At 46.2% G+C, this 21,285-nt stretch overlaps 1 protein-coding gene across 3 annotated transcripts in view; it reads left to right on the forward strand.

Annotated features, from left to right (window-relative positions):
* LOC147100121 (transmembrane 6 superfamily member 1-like) overlaps positions 1-13,089 on the forward strand; it is a 179,930-nt gene extending 166,841 nt beyond the window's left edge. For all 3 annotated transcript variants that reach the window (XM_085968842.1, XM_085968843.1, XM_085968841.1), the window contains one exon: positions 12,082-13,089. In XM_085968842.1, the coding sequence (XP_085824968.1) occupies positions 12,082-12,273 (192 nt within the window). In that variant the 3' untranslated portion in view covers positions 12,274-13,089. The remainder of the gene's footprint in view (positions 1-12,081) is intronic.
* The last annotated feature ends 8,196 nt before the right edge of the window (positions 13,090-21,285 follow it).

The raw sequence follows: 21,285 nt of genomic DNA on the forward strand, positions 1-21,285 counted from the left end.
CCTCTTGCTATGAAGGCCAGCATACCATTTGCCGCCTTAGCCGCCTGCTGCACCTGCATGCTTACCTTCAGCGACTGGTGCACAAGGACACCCAGGTCTCGTTGCAATTCCTCTTTTCCCAATCTATTGCCGTTCAGATAATAATCTGTCTTCCTGTTTTTGCCACCAAAGTGGATAACCTCGCATTTATCCACATTATACTGCATCTGCCCAATCACCCAACCTGTCCAAATTGTACTGGAGTTTCTCTGCATCCTCCTCACAGCACACACGCCCACCCAGCTTTGTGTCGTCTGCAAACTTGGAGATATTACATCTAGTTCCCTAGTGTGATGAAATATTCCATTCATCACTCATTGGTATTCTCTGCCTGTGACTGTGGTTGGTTTCAGTTTCATTTCCCTTACCTCAGTTCCGTTTCCTCACCATTGTATTGTACTGTGTGTAGGGCTCCGCCCATACCTGGCCCCTATGTAAGCTGGCCCAGCCTGCATCACATCCAGTACGGCAGACCTCTGGATGGAAGATACCTCTCCTCTGTGTGTTACCTTCTAAGTCAATAAAAGCCTTGTTTTGTTTCGCTAACATCGAGTCTCGGATTTATTGAGGCACATCAATTTTATTGACTTAATTTTCAACACAATGGATCAACTCTTGAAACCCGAACGTTTGGATTTGGACCAGCATGCTTCGGACGCATCGGCACGCTTCGGACACTGGTTTATGGGTATGGAATTCTTCCTGGACAATTCCGCAGCCGTCAAAGACGCTACGGACGCTGCGAGTATGAAACTCGGAATTCTGCGGAATTGGGTAAGCCACCGGGTTTACCCCCTCATCCAAGACGCCGACACGTACCCGGCCGCCTGTGACATCTTAAAGGCACATTACCAACAGCCTACGAATGAGGTGTATGCTAGGCATCTGCTCGCTACTCGCGCACAGCGACCTGGGGAATCGGTGGAGGAGTTCCTAGGCACCCTGAAAACGCTTGGCAAAGACTGCAAGTGCCAAGATGTAAAAGCCGCAGTGTACACTGACGAGCTTGTTCGCGATGCCTTTATCACAGGCCTCAGCTCCACTTACATCCGGCAGAGACTGCTGGAAAAAACGGGATTGGACCTGAAACAGGCTGCGGACACAGCGCGATCCCTGGATGTGGCCCAGAGAAACTCAGACGCCTACTCTTCAGCCCGCGCCATCCACGCCGCCACGTGTGCACCAAGGGCGCCGCCATCTTGGAAGGCATCTTCCCCGCCCGGCAGCCCGACACCGTCGGGGCCCCGCTCTCCCCCCAGAAGCCCTACGACAGCCGCGACGCGTCGGGGACCCAACTGCTACTTCTGCGGGCAGCCGAAGCACACCAGAAACCTGTGCCCGGCGAAAGGCACCACCTGCTTTAAGTGCGGTAAGAAGGGGCACTTCGGGAAGGTGTGCAGAGGGAACCCCGCCGGAAAACCCGCCTGCGCCGTGGGAGCGGCCACCTTGGACGCCATCTTGCCCGACCTCGTGGGGTCCGCCATCTTGTGAGCAGACAGCGTGGACGCCATCTTGTCTCGATCAGGGCCCTACAGTGGCATCGGTCACAGTGGACCAGACCAGGCCGCACCCGCTATCCAAATCAATGGTGGACATCGAGGTAAACGGGTGCGGGGTTAAATGTTTAATTGACAGTGGAAGCACGGAGAGTTTTATCCACCCTGAACTGGTACAACAACTCTCCCTAAAGGTGGTCCCTACTCGGGGTACCATCTCTATGGCTGATAAAACCCAGACATCGACCATTATGGGTTACTGCACGGTACAATTGTCTGTTAACGGAACTGTATACGATAATTTTAAAGTACTAATCATGAAGAATCTATGTGCGAGCGTGATCTTGGGCCTGGATTTCCAGTGCTACCACCAAAGCATCACGCTCAATTACGGTGGGTCCCAGCCGCCCCTCAGTGTGCGGTCTGGCTACCCTGAAGGTAAAGCCGCCTTCGCTATTCGCGAACCTTACCCCTAACTGCCGGCCAATAGCGACCAAAAGCAGGAGGTACAGCTGGGAGGACAGGCGGTTTATCGCGACCGAGGTAGACAGGCTCCTGAAAGAGCGCATTATTGAACGCAGCAACAGCCCGTGGCGCGCCCAAGTGGTAGTGGTAAGGGGTAGCAAGAAGAAACGGATGGTGATCGACTATAGCCAAACGATCAACAGGTACACCCAACTAGACGCCTACCCGCTACCCCGCATATCAGAAATGGTGAACCAAATCGCCCAATACCGGGTGTTATCCACCATCGACCTCAAGTCAGCGTACCACCAGCTCCCTATCAGACCAGAGGACTGCCCGTACACTGCCTTCGAGGCGAACGGACGCCTCTACCAATTCCTCAGAGTCCCCTTTGGGGTGACGAATGGGGTCTCGGTCTTCTAGAGGGAGATGGACCGCATGGTCGGTGACCACCACTTGCAGGCAACCTTCCCCTACCTCGACAACGTCACCATCTGCGGTCACAACCAGCAGGATCACGACTCGAACCTCGAGAGGTTCCTGAAAACCGCACAAAAACTCAACCTCACCTACAATGAGGACAAGTGCGTTTACAACACCACGCGCCTCTGCATACTAGGCAGCGTGGTGGAGAATGGGGAAATCGGACCAGACCCCGACCGATTGCGCCCCCTACGGGAGCTGCCCCTGCCCAACACTCCCAAAGCCCTGAAAAGGTGCCTGGGGTTATTTTCTTATTATTCCCAATGGGTCCCCAACTACTCCGACAAAGCCCGCCCCCTCTTGAAAGCATCCTCTTTTCCGCTCCCTGCTGAGGCCCACGCCGCCTTCAAAAGCATTAAGCGGGATATTGAGCGGGCCACGCTACAGGCAGTGGACGAGAACACTCCCTTTCAAGTGGAAAGTGATGCGTCTGACTTTGCCTTGGCGGCCACCCTCAACCAGGCGGGGCGGCCCGTAGCTTTCTTCTCGAGGACCCTCCAAGGGCCCGAGATCAGACACTCCTCCGTGGAAAAGGAGGCCCAAGCCATCGTGGAGGCAGTGCGCCACTGGCGCCACTACCTAGCCGGCAAACGCTTCACCCTACTTAGCGACCAGCGGTCGGTAGCGTTTATGTTCAGTAATAAACAGAGGGGGAAGATTAAAAATGATAAGATTCTTAGGTGGCGGATCGAGCTCTCCACCTTCGATTATGACATCATTTACCGGCCAGGGGCCCTTAACGAATCCCCCGACGCCCTCTCACGAGGGATGTGTGCCAGCGCCACCGGGGATCGGCTACAGACCCTCCACAACGACCTCTGCCACCCAGGGGTCACGCGGCTGTTCCACTTCATAAAGTCCCGCAACTTACCCTACTCGATTGAGGAAGTTCGGTCTCTGACCAGGAACTGCCGCACTTGCGCTGAGTGCAAGCCTCGGTTCTACCGCCCAGATAGAGCCCACTTAATCAAAGCTACACGGCCCTTTGAGCGGCTCAGCTTAGATTTCAAGGGCCCCCTCCCATCCGTCGACCGCAATGTTTACTTCCTGAACATTGTGGACGAATACTCCCGTTTCCCATTCGCCCTCCCCTGCCCAGACATGACCAGCGCCACGGTCATTAAATGCCTCAACAGCCTGTTCTGCCTGTTCGGTATGCCGAGCTACATCCATACGGATAGGGGGGCGTCCTTCATGAGTGAAGAGCTACGCCAGTACACGCTGTCCAGGGGGATCGCCACAAGCCGTACCACCAGCAACAACCCCCGGGGTAACGGTCAAGTGGAGCGAGAGAACGGGACAGTATGGAAAGCAGTCACTCTAGCTCTAAGGACCAAGGGCCTCCCTATCTCCCGCTGGCAGGAAGTCCTCCCAGATGTGCTCCATTCGATACGGTCGCTATTGTGTACTGCCATTAATGCCACGCCTCATGAGCGAATGTTTGTCTTTCCCCGGAAATCCACCTCAGGCGTATCCATGCCGTCATGGCTCTCCACCCCGGGTCCGGTATTCGTGCGAAGGCATGTGAGGGGCCACAAGACGGACCCTCTCGTGGAGTCAGTGCACCTACTCCACGCCAACCCCCAATACGCGTATGTCCGGCACGCCGACGGAAGGGAGGACACCGTGTCCATAAAAGACGTCGCCCCAGCTGGTAACGACAACAACCACGACAACAGCAGCAACAACGATCACAGCAACTCTTACCCACCCACTACTCTTTCATCACCCCCGGAAGAACATCGACCAACGGTACCCCCACCAACTACCCCTTCAGCAACCCTGGCGGCACCCCCGGCAGAGACCCAGGAGGCCATCGGGGACACCCAGCCGACACCCGTGGCACCACAACAGCCACGTCGGTCGCAGAGGACTATCGAACCCCCGAACAGACTAAATCTATAGAAGGGGTGAATGTGATGAAATATTCCATTCATCACTCATTGGTATTCTCTGCCTGTGACTGTGGTTGGTTTCAGTTTCATTTCCCTTACCTCAGTTCCGTTTCCTCACCATTGTATTGTACTGTGTGTAGGGCTCCGCCCATACCTGGCCCCTATGTAAGCTGGCCCAGCCTGCATCACATCCAGTACGGCAGACCTCTGGATGGAAGATACCTCTCCTCTGTGTGTTACCTTCTAAGTCAATAAAAGCCTTGTTTTGTTTCGCTAACATCGAGTCTCGGATTTATTGAGGCACATCACCTAGTCTAGATCATTTATATATATATATTGTGAATAGCTGGGGTCCTAGCTCCGATCCCTGTGGTACCCCACTAGTCACTGCCTGCCACTCGGAAAAAGACCCGATTACTCCAACTCTTTGCTTCCTGTCTGCCAACCAGTTCTCTATCCAAGTCAGTACCTTACCCCCAATCCCATGTGCTTTAACTTTGCACGCCAATCTCTTATGCGGGACCTTATCGAAAGCCTTCTGAAAGTCCAAATACACCACATCCACTGGTTCTCCCTTATCTATTTTACCAGTTACATCCTCAAAAAATTCCAGTAGATTAGTCAAGCATGATTTATCTTTTGTAAATCCATGTTGACTTTGTCCGATCCTGTCACTGTTTTCCAAGTGCTCTGCTATTACATCTTTTATAATGGACTCTAGCATTTTCCCCACTACTGATGTCAGGCTTACCGGTCTATAATTCCTCATTTTCTCTCTAACACCTTTTTTAAATAGTGGGGTTACATTAGCTACCCTCCAATCCATGGGAGCTATTCCAGGGTCTATAGAATTTTGGAAGATGACAACAATGCATCTACTATTTCTAGGGCCACTTCCTTAAGTGCCCATGGATGTAGATTATCAGGCCCTGGGGATTTATCGGCCTTCAATGCCGTCAATTTCCCTAACCATTTCCCTACAAATACTGATTTCATTCAATTCCTCCCTCTCATTAGACCCTATGTTCCCCGACATCTCTGGAAGGTTATTTGTGTCCTCCTTTGTGAAGACAGAACCAAAGTATGTATTTAATTGGTCTGCCATTTCTTTGTTCCCCATTATAAATTCCCCTGATTCTGACTGCAAGGGACCTACGCTTGACTTCACCAATCTTTTTCTCTTCACATATGTATAGAAGCTTTTACAGTCAGTTTTTATGTTCCCTGCAAACTCTCATTCTATTTTCCCTCTCTTAATTAATCCCTTTGTCCTCCTTTGCTGAATCCTAAACTGCTCCCAATCCTCAAGTTTGCTACTTTTTCTGGCCAATTTATATATCCTCTCCTTGGATCTTATGCTATCCCTAATTTCCCTTGTTAGCCACGGTTGTGTCACCTTTTTTGTTCTATTTTTATGCCAAACAGGGAAGAACAAATTCTGTAGTTCATCCATGCGATCTTTAAATGTTTTGCCATTGTCTATCCACCATCAACCCTTTTAAGTAACGTTCCCCAATCCATCCTAGCCAACTCACGCCTCATACCATCGTAGTTTCCTTTATTTAAATTCAGGACCCTAGTCTCTGAGTCAGCTACTTCACTCTCCATCTTAATGAAGAATTCTAATATATTATGATCGCTCCTCCCCAAGGGGCCTCGCACAACAAGATTGCTAATTATTCCTTTCTCATTACATAATACCCAGTCTAAGATGGCCTGATCTCTAGTTGATTCCTCGACATATTGGTCCAGGAAACCATCCCGTATACACTCCAGGAATTCCTCCTCCACAGTATTGTTACTAATTTGGTTAGCCCAATCTATATGTAGATTAAAGTCACCATCATAACTGCTGTGCCCTTATTGCACGCGTCTCTAATTTCCCGTTTAATGCCATCCCCAACCTCCGCATTACTGTTTGGGGATCTGTATACAACTCTCACTATATATGGAACTTTCTTCTTTGTTTTAACTGAGGAAAGTCAGGTTAAAAGATTATTTAAAAACAAAATTAAATCCGACATTCTTAACGCAGTTTTGGTGTAAAATTTTGAATTGGTCGATGCTATGAACCAAATCCATGGCTGGGAATTTCCTGTAGGCTTCTCTCTCTCCGCCGATGTAACTTCATCGGAAGAGTGACGGAAAGCCCCTTTTACGGGTGGTAAGGGGGTTTCTGCCAAACTTCTGCCAGAGTTACTGTGGAGGAGCGGGAGCAGCTCCTTGAATATTCCCGGCCTATGTTTCTGCTCTAACTGGAAGTTCTCCTTGCTTTACAGCACACTGTCTGCTCATCCAATGTAGAAGTATTATCAGAAATAGAGTAGCTATGAAATTAAAATCGAATTCAGTGGGGGTTTTTTGGACTCTGGTAATGCTCTTTTAACTTGTGGATTTTCATAGAATAGCACAGCACAGAAGGAGGGCATCCAGCCCATCGAGCCTGTGCTGACTCTTTTGTCGAGCAATCCAGTCAGTCCCCCTCCCCCACTCTTTCCCCATATCCCTGCAATTTTTTCTCTCTGAAGTATTTATCCAATTCTCTTTTGAAGGCTACTATTGAATCTATTCCCCCCCCCCCCCCAAAATCAGGCAGTCAATTCCAAATTCTAAGCACTCTTTGTGTAAAAATGTTTTTCCTCATGTTGCTTGGCTCTTGGCAGAACAAGTGAAAAAGGAGTGTCCAATATGATCAGGACTCACTTTTAAACTGACAGCTGGCTGTGAACAAAGTGGTTCAAGTTTCGTACAATTTCAACAGGTCTCCCTGCAGATCCAACGGTCGCTAATCCATCACGATTTTGGTGCATTGACCCCAGACAGAATTTAAGATTGTAATTAAACTGCCATTTTTGCATCGCTACAAAGCGGTTACTATGTTGCGGCATTGCAAAAGTGGCAGTATAACGCCGAAGTCAGTTTGGTGATGTGACACTACAACTGCAAGTTGTATTTAGATAGCCCCTTTAACAAAAAGAAACATTGTGGACAACGTTCCCGCTAAGCTGCGTGGCCACACAGCCACACAACAATCTAGATCCTGCGCTTTTAAGTGGAAAAAAAACGCACATACGCGAAAATTTGAATGGGCTGTGCAACCACTTAAAGAAAATTAGAGGGAACATTGAACCCCTACATTGACCAATATTTACAATCAGAGTGGGTTAACATTACAGCTGAACGAATGCTGCAGACATAGCTTACCCTACGGCAGGTCGCCCAATGTCAGATGAGACTTTTGACTGTGTTTCCTCACCACGTTCGATTGTAGCGGTGAAAATAACATGAATTGGTTGTCACCAGCGCAGGCCTGAAACTCTTCTTGGACTGACTAGTGGTAGCAGGACACTGAAAACTGGAGAAAAAAACTATCAAAATGGAGTGTGCCGACACACTACACGCACGTTAGGAGCAGCTTACACATGCACGTTTTAGAATTTTGTTTTAATGTTCATTATCGCAGTGCAATTGACACATTTACATTGTGCGCAATGATAAATATTGCAGCTGTTGTCTAGCCCAGAGGTGATAATTATGAAGATTAATCTTAAATATCGAAAGCCCAATTGTGAAAGATCGATATCTATATAGATTATTAAAGTGGTAAGTGTGTACAAATATCCTGTCGCACTTTAGATATCACAGCTACAAGTTTTGCTTGATTGCCTTAAGTTTCATATTCATAAAATACTAACGAATATGAATTGTGTAACTGTCCATCAACTGTTGCTAGTGTCAGCCGTGGCTCAGTGGGCAGCACCCTCGCCTCTGAGTCAGAAGGTTGTGGGTTCAAGTCCCATGCCAGAGACTTGAGCACAAAAATCCAGCCTGACTCTCCCAGTGCAGTGCTGAGGGAGTGCTGCACTGTCAGAGGTGCCATCTTTCGGATGAGACGTTAAACCGAGGCCCCGGCAGCCCCCTCAGGTGGACGTAAAAGTTCCCATGGCACTATTTCGAAGAAGAGCAGGGGAGTTCTCCCCAGTGTCCTGGGCCAATATTTATCCCTCAATCAACGTCACTAAAACAGGTTATCTGGTAATTATCACATTGCTGTTTGTGGGAGCTTGCTGTGCACAAATTGGCTGCTGCATTTCCTACATTGCAACAGTGACTACACTTCAAAAGTATTTCATTGGCTGTAAAGCGCTTTGAGACGTCCACTGTCGTGAAAGGCGCTACATAAATGCAAATCTGTCTTTCTTTTCTAAAACAAAGTTTTAAATTTCATCCTCTGACTTGTTTTAAAATCATTTGAAAAAACAAATACTTTTATAGCCTGATGGAAAGCCTAATTCCAGTTCTGGTGCACACTGGAAGATATTCACACTACGCGCACTCACGGTGCAGCAACGTGAGAGTGAAGGCACAAGAGGAGCAGCTGTGAGAACCCCAGGTTAAAAGAAACAAAACACAATTTTACATGTAACTATTTTATAGAAACTAGAGACGCTGGGATTGTTCTCCTTGGAGCAGAGAAGGTTAAAGGGAGATTTAATAAAGGTAATCAAAATTACGAGGGGTTTTGATAGAGTAATTAGGGGAAAACTGTTTCCATTGGCAGGAGGGTTGGTAAGCAAAGGACACAGATTTAAGATAATTGGCAAATAATCCAGGGGGGAAATGAGAATTTTTTTTTAAGCAGTGAGTTGTCACGATCTGGAATGCACTGCCTGAAAGGGCGGTGGGAACAGATTCAATAGTCCCTTTCAAAAGGGAATTGGATAAATACTTGAAAAGGAGAAATTTGCAGGGCTCTGGGGAAAAAGCGGTGGAGTGGGACGAATTGGACAGCTCTTTCAAAGAGGCTGCACAGTCATGATGGTGTGCCAAATGGCCGTCTCCTGTGCTGCATCTATTTTTTGACTTTTGTTGAGTTTTGAGAAAAATAGTCAGGATTCATATAAATGGGATCAAATTCTGGAAGGATTGTCATTACTCAAGTTTAGAGGTAGATTCTGAATAAAACTTCTGATTTTAGCATTTTGGTAACACTATAGCACTTTTGGAGAGTTTTTATATTTTCTTGTGATGTGGGCATCACTGACATGGCCGTAATTATTGCCCATCTCTAGTTACTCTGAGGGCATTCAGAGTTGACCAGCAAATCAATCAAATAAACATGTACTTCTCTATTTCTGAGGAGAGCTCTTGCAAAGTTTATTCCAAGCTCTTTGCTTGGCAATATGCATGCAATCCCCCATCCCACTCCTCCACTAAAAAAGAACTATAATATAATGCCTTTCATGTCCCAAGGTGCTTTACCACCAATGAATTACAACAGTCACACCACTTGTAATATAGGAAGCACAGCAACCAATTTACGCACAGCAAGTTCTCACAAACAGCAATGAGATAATGACCAGAGAATTTGTTTTAGTGATGTTGATTGAGGGATAAATATTGGCCAGGACACCGGGGAGAACTTCCCTGCTCCTCTTCGAAATAGTGCCACAGGATCTTTTGCGTCTATCCAAGAGGGCAGAGTTGGTTTAACATCGCATCTGAAAGATGGCACCTCAGGCAGTGCAGCGCTCCCTCAGTACTGCACTGGAGTGTCAGCCTGGATTATATGTGCAAGTCCCTGGAGTGGGACTTCAACCCATGACTTTCTGACTTAGAGGCAAGAGTGTTACCGACTGAGCCATGGCCTATCGTAACCTCTGATTCACAACGATGAATACAATGAGATCGCTGCTGATGCCACCTTAAAAATATAAACGGCTTAAGGTTTAACGTACCTCCAGTCATCAGTTAGCTTCTTGCTAACACTGATCACTAGTGAACATCTCTGCCCATTTTCATGTGGAGCTGGAATGTGTACAAACTTGTTGCATAGATGATTATCGTTTGACTCCATTGGGAGGCACATTATTTATTCCTTGTTATACATTTTATTTATAAGAGTTAGTGATCGTATCTGTTGTAAACAGGGATGGAACATAGATGGTACATTCAACTTTGAAGCTCGAACTTTAGTTGATGAAGAAAGGGATGTGGTGGGAGGAATGAAGTGAAGATTGCTGTTCAACAATAGAAAGTTGGAATGTGAAAATGGATCGAGTGGAAAAATAGACTGGCCAAAACTTAAAAGCTCAATTCAGAGTCCCAGTGCTCCACAGAATGAATAGAAGTGCAGAGCCTTGTTACACTCCTAATTTAAGCTATTATTTGATCCCATCCTTGACCTCTAGTTGATGATACAGAGAAAAGTCATGGCCATACCCAATTCCAGCTACAATGATGCTATTTTAAATGTCAGCTGCCTGCACTAAAAATATCCACAGAATGGTGTAGACCTTATTCTTTGAAGTGTGATGTTGCTGTGGAGACCAGACTGTTTACCCACCCTCTCCGTATCTTTAGTATCAATCAAACAATATTAATCCAAAGATGGGTAAGGAAAAAGAAGTATTTCCCAATATCCAGCATTTAGCAAAAGGTTTTCCACAGCTATCTTTGTTTAAGGGCTGTGGTAGTTTCTTTCAAGAGAAAGGTCACTTTGGTTTTTTTTGGGGGGTGGTGGCGGGTGGTGAGCGATGTTGTGTGATTTCTTCCTTCCCCCACCTTCAATATAAAGACCTCTGACTATGGCTTCATGTGTGTCTTTAACGGTTTATATCGACTCTTTTTGAACTGCGTGTGCTTGCACTACACATTTTTTGCACCAACACTAAACTTTGAGGGTGTAAAATTTCCTTGGGGATCCTCTGGTGGCAGCTCGACAGAACCCTCGGAAAAACGGAATCAGCGGCTGTCCACTCCAAATCTCCAGGGTTTCCACCAAACTTCCGGCAAAGTTATGGTGGCAGAACACCATGGAAATTTGGAGTCAAGGTCCGTCTAAACTCTGGAGCCAAGCAGAGACTCTGGTTTTCTCTGGTGTCAAGCTGGGCCTGGACTTCATTGAGACTATATTTATGCAATAGCTGTAGTATTGATGCAAAGTCAAGTTGTAGTGCAAATGCATCCTAATTGAAGCTATGTTCTGTTTAATGTCTATGACTTAATGGCCTGGACATTCCTCCCGTGGCGGCGTTTCAGCAGGACAGTACTTTCCCTCCTCCCACCGCCCCGCCCTCCGTGACCATCCTAGCTCCAACCCAATTTTCCCAGTTATGGGTTACTGGCAGGATTCCCGCTACCAAGAAGGAGTCCGCAAGCGGCTTCGAGGAAAGTCTGGCTGGGACAGAACCCTCCCCGCAGGAATGAGGCTTCCTACTGAAGGCCTCGGTCGAGAATGAAGCCTTGAGCAGGTAAGTCTCTGGAGCCATCTGGAGGGAGAGGAGGACACGGCAAGGCCCTTTCCCTCCATTTTGATATTAACGCCACTTCCTGGGACGTACTGCTACCTGGGAAACCGCGGTAAGCATGGCGGAGAGCTGGAGAAATTTGCTGGGACCTCAGGCCCTGCCACTTCCCACCGTTTACACCTGGGCATTGGTGGACACAGCAGGGGTAGGGGGAGGGAATTTACCACCTCTCCACCCAAATTTGTCAAAATTCTTTGCTGTGATTTCGCGTAGGAGAATTCCCCCAATTTGTATGAGAGAGAATATACAGCACATCACATACCCATTGTGGGAGCAGCTGTCAATGCAAATAAGTAAGATCCTAATTTATATATTAAGTGCTGTACTGATTGGTATTTATATAACTCATGCTTTTAACCGTCCTTTACTTTCTCTCCCCTGCCCAATTAACAGGCACAGTTTTCACATATTGGAGCGTCCCTTCATTCCAGGACTCCTTATACATACAGAGTACCAGAGGAGGCTCAGCTGGTCTTTCTAATAATAAACGGACTCTATGGCCTTCTGCCACAGTTACTTGCCTACAGATGCATCAATAACCCAGAGTTTTTCTTGAAGAGGAAAGAAGACCCAAAGACAAAGTAAAACCTCCGTGTCCTAAATGTTTTATTTTTCTGTCCAAATTTGCATAATTTGTTGATCAATTAGATACGCAGATTTAATATTAGAGCAAATTTCTTATTAAGCAAATGGTATTGGTGCCTTGTAAATGAAGTATTTTTTTTCAATTTGGTATTGATACTGTTATAATCTTCCACGTTTACTGTCGTGTAAAGTTATAGACCTGTGTGTTTAAGAGCAATTGTAAAATTACCAAGCACAGGTGCATTTATTATGCTTGGGGCAAGTGATTTCTGGGATGAAGTCCACAAGTCCTGTCAATTTCAGTGCTTACCGTGTGCGGTGCAATTTGTTGCCAAGTATCAGTAATGTGTAATGAGAACTAGGGAGAGATGAGGAAGATCTTTTTTTAACGCAGCGAGTTGTTGTGATCTGGAATGCGCTGCCTGAAAAGGAGGTGGAAGCAGATTCAGTCGTGACTTTCAAAAGGGAGTTGGATAAATACTTGAAAAGGAAAAAAATTGCAGGGCTGTGGAGAAAGAGCGGGGGAGTGGGACTCATTGGATAGCTCTTTCAAAGAGCTGGCACAGGTACGATGGGCTGATTGGCCTCATTCTGTGTTGTAAGGTTCTATGAAGTCCCAGAAGCAGTGAAAATGTCGATATGAGTTGCATTAAATTATTTGTTGCAAAAAATCATCTGCTCTAATTGTGTGCTACCTGCACTAATTTTATGGGTCTGTTTCTGTGAAAATCCACACAGCCAATGTTAAATGACTATCTGTTTACAAAAGCTGAATTGTGTGGACAGGAGTACAGTATTAAACCAGAATCTAACTGATACTTTGTCTAATATTTTTCATAAAATATAACAAGGTGATGTATTCATTTCTGAATGTTTCTCATGATATACAGAAATCCGATTTTGAGGACCCCCAGTTGAGTGTATTTGGCTGTACAAGTGTTTTATATCATTGCTGCCTTCAGCTAGAATTGAATGATACTTCAAGTCTCCCCGTTGCACTCGTCATAGAACCATAGGCAATTTATTTGGTCTGACGACATTCCTGTGAAGCACCTAGGGATGTTTTACTACGTTATCTCCCTATCTCTCTAACCTCTTTCAGCCCTACAACTCTCAGATCTCTGCACTCCTCCACCTCTTGCACGTCCCCGATTTTCATTGGTCCACTATTGGGGGCCGTGCCATCAGCCCTATAGAGCCCTTTAGGCCAGTGGTTCTCAAGGGTCCGTGAAACATTGACCAATAGATCTCTGAAAAATTGCAGACTGTAAAAATGAATCGGTGAGGATCGGGGAGGAGGCGGGACCAGAGTGTTCACATTCGGGTTCCTTCCGATGACCTCATTGGTGTCTGTGGGAGGAGAGCGGAGGTTGGCAGGCTGGTAATGCGGCGAAGGGTGACTGAAAACTAGAACGGTTTTGTCGGGAGTCGGCAAGTTTTAAAGTTCAACCAAAGGCGAGTCGCCATCGTTCACCGCGAGTCTCCTGCTGGCTTCGTGCCGTCTCTTGGAAGGTTTTTATTCATTCTTTTCCCGAACCAGTTGCGTGGGATAATCCTGGATCATTAATGTCAGCGAGTTGAAACCGCCGCCGAGCCGAAATCCCGTTACCGCCACAGCGCTGATTTATGTGCCAGGAAGTTCTGGAAAAGTTGCGCTGTGGAGGGAGCGTGGCTGTTGGAGACCCAGGACCCGTCCGGTTGCTGGCTGCTGTTTTTTTTGGGGGGGGGGGAGTGGGGAAGAGGAGAGTCCGGGTTCGCGTGACTCTGGCCGGAGACGGCAGGGTGCGGACTGGCTGAGAACTGAAAATGCATGGCCTTGTTCCTGACCTGCTGGGAACGCCCTGACCGCGAAAAGAACAAGTTTGTTTGATGTGGATGTCGGCGGACGGGTGTGAAGCAGACGATCCCAATCACTCGAGCAGCTGTATGGTTTGGGAAGTTTTTTTTGTCGTCTTGAGTTCTTTATAATTTCACTTCTTTAGCTCTTTAGCATTGAATTAAAATTGAGGCTTTTGCTAATTTCAATTTTTTTTTTTAAAGTTCGTAATTAAAATTCATAGATGGGCAGTAGTTTTTAGGACGGTACTTAAAATTAATGTAACGAGCAGGAAAGTGAACAGCAGGCGCAGCTTTAAATAAATTGTCAAACATCACACCAAGGATAGACAGACTCTGCAGTGAGAAGCGGATAAGGGTGTAATGTTATCTTATATCTTAGTATTAAGAGGCTTACGAGTAGATATCGTTGAGTACTCTTTATTAGGTCTTGAGTCAGTGCCAGCTCATGCAGTACTGCTGCATAGCCAAGATGGCTTCCTATTTATCCGACTGCCGTCAAGCAGCTGTCTTTACTACAGCTACCATAAAGCAGCTGTCTTTACTACAGCTACAGTTATCTGTACATCTTTCCCCCTCAACGATGACATAAACAGTAAACACCATAACATAACATAACACATGGAACACATATTAACAACATATAAAAACAGTCAGTGTACTACTATTAATTACTATTAACAACATGTAAAAACTGTCAGTGTAACTATACCTTGCAATAACTGCCGGTACATATAAACACTACCCACACCCAGAAGTCCATTAGCTGTTTACAGTCTTTCCCTTGTCTACAGGTCGAGTCTAACGACAGGCTTTCTGGTGCGCTGTGACCTGTGTAGCTGAGCGGGTATTTGCTGGGCCAACCCAGTTGTGTCCATTAAGTTCATTTCTGTACCACACGGATCCCTTGTCTCATTGTCACCCATGTGTACTTCATCACTTTGTGGCATTGCCCTCGTCTCCTCGTCACTCTGTCGGATTTCCATCATCAGCTCATCCTCTCTGTCCTGCGGCTGATAGGTCTCGGTGGTTTACAGTAGGTGCCTCCTGTTTCTGCGATACACATTGCCATTTTCTGTCATGACACTGTATGACCTGGGGGCGACCTGTTGTAGAACGGTGGCTCTTTGATTCCATGACCCAGGCCCTTCAATGCGAACTACATCCTTCTCCTGTAGAGGCACTAGTGCAGTGGCTGTGCGGTCATGGAGCGTTTTTTTGTTTCCGCTGAAGTTTCCGGGCCTTGTCTGCCCATACCTCATCTCTGTGATCAGGTGTGACATGCCTGGGAAGTCGAGTACGGATTTTGCGACCCAGTAAGAGCTCAGCTGGAGACTTGCCACTTTCCAGCGGGGCTGCCCTGTACGACATCATGGCCCGATATGGGTCAGTGTTGCTGTGTGCTGCTTTCTTTAATAGTCTTTTCACAATCTGTACCCCCTTCTCCGCTTTTCCATTGGCTTGAGGGTAGAGCGGGCTGGAGGTTACATGCTTAAACTCATACTCTGTAGCAAACGACTGAAACTCATGACTGGCATAGGGAGAGCCATTATCAGAGACCAGAGTTCGAGGGATGCCCTGCCTGGAAAAGATTGACTTCAGGTGAGTTATCACAGCTCTTGACGTGGTGCTGGGTAGGAGAGCAATCTCAGGATAATTAGAGTAATAATCAATAACTAACAAATAGTCTTTTCCTTCGTAGTGAAAAATATCAGTTCCTACCTTTTCCCAAGGTTGTGATGGGAGCTCTGTGGTAATGAGGGGCTCTTTTGTTTGCTTGTAGTGATACTCCTGACATGTAGCACACTCACTGATCATCTGGTCAATATCAGAGTTCATGTTTGGCCAGTAGAGTGCCTCACGTGCTCTCCTTTTTGACTTTTCCACACCCAGGTGCCCTTCATGTATCCTGTGAAGCATTTCTCGTCGCATAGAGATGGGCACTACAATCCTGTCACACTTAAGCAGTAGTCCATTGACCACAGGAAGCTCAGACTGAATATGATATTGTTTACATGACCCTTTCTTCCAACCCTCTTGAAGATTTCTCATCACTTTCCCCAGAACAGGGTCCTTTGATAGTTGTTCCTGTGAGGCGGGCAATGCTGCATAGACCATATCCACATGAAGGGCCACATCCTCTTCTGTTTCACTGTTTTGTTTGGCACGAGGCGCAGCCCTGGATAGTGTATCTGCTATGAACATTTGTGTCCCTGGCACATATGTGAACTCAAAATCATAACATTGTAGTCTCATCATTAGGCGCTGTATCCATGATGACGTCACACAGATTCTTTTTTGTGATCCCTAGCAGTGGCTTATGGTCAGTTTCTAGGATAACCTTGGGAAGTCCATAGATGTAGGTATGAAATTTTTCACACCCAAATGCCAAGCCCAGGCACTCTTCTATTTGCGCATACCAGCACGCTGTAGCCGTCATGGAGTGTGACGCACATGCCACTGGTTGCCATTCTCCTTCATGTTCCTGTAGAAGGACAGCCCCTAATCCATCCTTAGAGGCATCTGTGGACACTTTTGTCCTCTTTTCAGGGCAGAAGAACTTCAGTAGGGGTTCACTTGCTAGAATGTATAGCAGCCCCTTCCATTCATTCTCATGTAAGAAGTCACACAACACCAGGTTATAGTCCAACAGTTTGACTATATAAGCTGTGTCTTTATGCATCTCTCCACTTCACCTGACGAAGGAGCAGCGCTCCGAAAGCTTGTGATTTCAAATAAAACTGTTGGACTATAACCTGGTGTTGTGTGACTTCTTACATTTGTCCACCCCAATCCAACACTGGCATCTCCACACCATTCATTCTCATGTTCATGTCCCCATTGGAGTTTTCTCAAGTGAGCAGTTTTCACTGCCAGATTTGGAATGAATTTCCCTAGGTAATTAACCATGCCAAGGGCCCGCTGAACCCCTTGTCCTTTGGTTTTTCCATGTCATGTATGGCCTTTACCTTTGACTTGTCTGGCTGAATCCCTTCTGCAGAAATCTTGTCCCCGAGGAATGTGATTTCATTGACGCTGAACTGACATTTGTCTTTATTTAGTTTGAGTCCATACTGCCGTATCCTCAAGTGTTTTTTCCAGTCTGGTGTCGTGCTCTCCCTGAGTGGAGCCCCATACTACCAGATCAACCACGTACACCCGCACACCATCCAGGCCCCCTCTGATTTGCTCCATTGCTCTGTGGAAGATTTCTGGGGCGGAGCTAATGCCGAAGGGCAGGCGCTGGTAAGAGTATCGACCAAACAGTGTGTTAAAGGTGCACAGCTTAGCACTCTCTTCATCAAGTTTCAGCTGCCAGAATCCATGCGAGGCATCCATCTTGGAGAAGAATTTTGCTCCTGTCATTTCGCTGACTATTTCCTCTATCTTAGGGATTTGATAGTGCTCTCTTTTTATATTAGCGTTAAGGTCCTTGGGATCCATCCAGACACGCAATTTATCAGTCTTTTTTGAATTGACGCAAACCATGGAATTTACCCAGTCAGTCGGTTCCTCAGTCTTCTTTATGACACCTAGTCCCTCCATGCGGTCTAGCTCTTTCCGCAGTTTCTCACGGAGGGCCACCGGAACTCTCCTGGGTGCGTGAATCACAGGTTGTGCGTCATCTCTCAGTTTGATGGAGTATGTAAAGGGCAGTGCTCCGAAACCCTGAAATACATCTGCGTACTTGTGTGTTATATCATCATGCTTTATATTTGTACTGTCTTGGGGGGGCACTCTGCACATAGTTCAGTTCATTAATAGTATAGACTCGTTTTACCAAGCCCAAATCCACATATGCCTTATCCCCCAACAGTGACTCATGTCCTTCAGGCACTATAACAAACGTCAATGGGTGAATGCGATTTTTTACCTTAACATTCAGCCTACACGTTCCTTTTTTTTCAATACTTTGTCCATTGTACGCCTTCAAAGCCACTGTCTTGTTCAGTATTTTTGTTCTCACTTTGAGATTCCGTGCATCACTCCAGCTTATGAGGTTTGCCTTAGCATCTGTATCTAGCTTGAAGGGAACAATGGTGCTATTTACCAGCAAGGGGGCTATCCAAACTTCAGTCTTTAGTCCTACAGAATGTACTTCCTTTTCCATATCTTTACCCTGTTTTAAGTCATTTTGCACCATTCCAACATACAAAGTCTCCGATTCCGTGTCTTCAGTCTCAATAGCATGCACTGTCTTTTTACATAGAAACATAGAAGATAGGAGCAGGAGTAGGCCGTTCGGCCCTTCGAGCCTGCTCCGCCATTCAATGAGATCATGGCTGATCATCCAAATTCAGTACCCTGTCCCTGCCTTCTCCCCATATCCCTTGATCCCTTTAGCCTCAAGAAATATATCCAACTCTTTCTTGAATATATTTAATGAACTGGCCTCCACTGCCCTCTGTGGTAGAGAATTCCACAGGTTCACCACTCTCTGGGTGAAGAAGTTCCTCCTCATTTCAGTCCTAAATGGCTTACCCCTTATCCTTAGACTATGACCCCTGGTTCTGGACTCCCCGGCCATCCGAAACATCCTTCCTGCATCTAGTCTGTCCAGACCTGACAGAATTTTATAGGTTTCGATGAGATCCCCTCTCAATCTTCTAAACTCCAGTGAGTATAAGCCCAATCGACACAATCTCTCCTCATACGTCATTCCTGCCATCCCAGGTATCAGCCTGGTGAATCTTCGCTGCACTCCCTCCATGGCAAGAACGTCCTTCCTCAGGTAAGGTGACCAAAACTGCACACAATACTCAAGGTGCAGTCTCACCAAGGCCCTGTACAACTGTAGCAAGACATCCTTGTTCCTGTACTCGAACCCTCTTGCTACAAAGGCCAGCATACCATTTGCCTTCTTAACCGCCTGCTGCACCTGCATGCTTACCTTCAGCGACTGGTGCACAATAACACCCAGGTCTCTTTGCACTTCCCCTTCTCCCAATCTATTGACATTCAAATAATAATCTGCCTTCCTGTTTTTGCCACCAAAGTGGATAACCTCACATTTATCTACATTATAGTGCATTTGCCATGTTTCTGCCCAATCACCCAACCTGTCCAAATCGTACTGGAGTTTCACGACATCCTCCTCACAGCTTACCCTCCCACCCAGCTTTGTGTCGTCTGCAAATTTGGAGATATTGCATCCAATTCCCTCGTCCAGATTATTAATATATATTGTGAACAACTGGGGTCCTAGGACCAATCCTTGCGGTACCCCACTAGTCACTGCCTGCCACTCGGAAAACGACCCGTTTATTCCAACTCTTTGCTTTCTGTCCGCCAACCGTTCTCTATCCAAGTCAATACCTTGCCCCCAATCCCATGTGCCTTAATTTTGCACGCTAATCTCTTATGTGGGACCTTATCAAAAGCCTTCTGAAAGTCCAAATACACCACATCCACTGGTTCTCCCTTATCTATTTTACCAGTTACATCCTCAAAAAATTCCAGTAGATTAGTCAAGCATGATTTACCTTTTGTAAATCCATGTTGACTTTGTCTGATCCTGTCACTGCTTTCCAAGTGCTCTGCTATTACATCTTTTATAATAGACTCTAGCATTTTCCCCACTACCGATGTCAGGCTTATAATTCCCCGCTTTTTCTCTACCACCTTTTTTGAATAGTGGGGTAACATTAGCTACCCTCCAATCCATGGGTACCGTTCCAGAGTCTATCGAGTTCTGGAAGATGACCAGCAATGCATCTACTATCTCTAGGGCCACTTCCTTAAGTACCCTGGGATGTAGACCATCAGGCCCTGGGGATTTATCAGCCTTCAGTCCCATCAATTTTCCTAACACCATTTCCCTACAAATACTGATTTCTTTCAGTTCCTCCCTTTCATCAGACCCTATGTTCCCCGACATCTCTGGGAGGTTATTTGTGTCCTCCTTTGTGAAGATAGAACCAAAGTATGTATTTAGTTGGTCTGCCAGTTCCTTGTTTCCCATTATAAATTCCCCTGATTCTGACTGTAAGGGACCTACGCTTGACTTCACCAATCTTTTTCTCTTCACATATCTATAAAAGCTTTTACAGTCAGTTTTAATGTTCCCTGAAAGCTTACTCTCATATTCTAATTTCCCTTTCTTAATTAATCCCTTTGTCCTCCTTTGTTGACTCCTAAACTGCTCCCAATCCTCAGGATTATTGCTTTTTCTAGCCAATTTATATGTCCTCTCCTTGGATCTTATGCTATCCCTAATTTCCCTTGTTAGCCATGGTTGAGTCACCTTTTTTGTTTTATTTTTATGCCAAACTGGGATGAACAAATTCTGTAGCTCATCCATTCGGTCTTTGAATGTTTGCCATTGCCTATCCACTGTCAACCCTTTGAGTGCCATTCCCCAATCAATCCTACCCAACTCGCTCCTCAGACCATCATAGTTTCCTTTATTTAAATTGAGGACCCTTGTCTCTGAGTCAACTACTTCATTCTCCATCTTAATGAAGAATTCGATCATATAATGATCGCTCCGACCCAAGGGGCCTCGTACAACAAGATTGCTAATTAATCCTTTCTCGTTACATAATACCCAGTCTATGATGGCCTGATCTCTGGTTGGTTCCTCGACATATTGGTCCAGGAAACCATCCCGTAAACACTCCAGGAATTCCTCCTCCACAGTATTGTTACTAATTTGGTTGGCCCAATCTATATGTAGATTAAAGTCACCCATGATGACTGCTGTTCCCTTATTGCACGCTTCTTTAATTTACCTTCGTTTTTCTCTTCCCAAAAGCACATTTTAGCAGTGATTCCTGCCTTTACATTTTGCGCAGTTCTTCCCATAAGCTGGACATTGTCTTGCCACGTGTCTATTGCCACACTGTCTGCAATCGTATGGCGTCATAGTCCTGAACTCTGTGCCCTCTTGTGTCCCTTCTGTGTACTACATCCACTGGTAGGTTGTCCAGTCCCAGTGCTCTCACGCCCGTTGCTGTAGTTCTCCCATCGAATGTTTGCGTGTGCATGGCTGAGAGTTCACTAGCATAACATTTTTACTGCAGCCTCCATAGTTAAGTCATTGTCCCTAAGCATTCTCTCCCTTACCTTCTTGTCAAGTATTCCGAAAACGACCTGATCGCGTATCATCGATTCCTTCAAGTCTCCAAAGTTACATGTTTGTGCTTTTGTTTTCAAGTCCGTCAGGAAAACATCAAA

The sequence above is a fragment of the Somniosus microcephalus genome, chromosome 27 (genome assembly GCF_052327205.1).
Source record: "Somniosus microcephalus isolate GS21.2 chromosome 27, FLI_Smic_1.0, whole genome shotgun sequence".
NCBI lineage: Eukaryota > Metazoa > Chordata > Chondrichthyes > Squaliformes > Somniosidae > Somniosus > Somniosus microcephalus.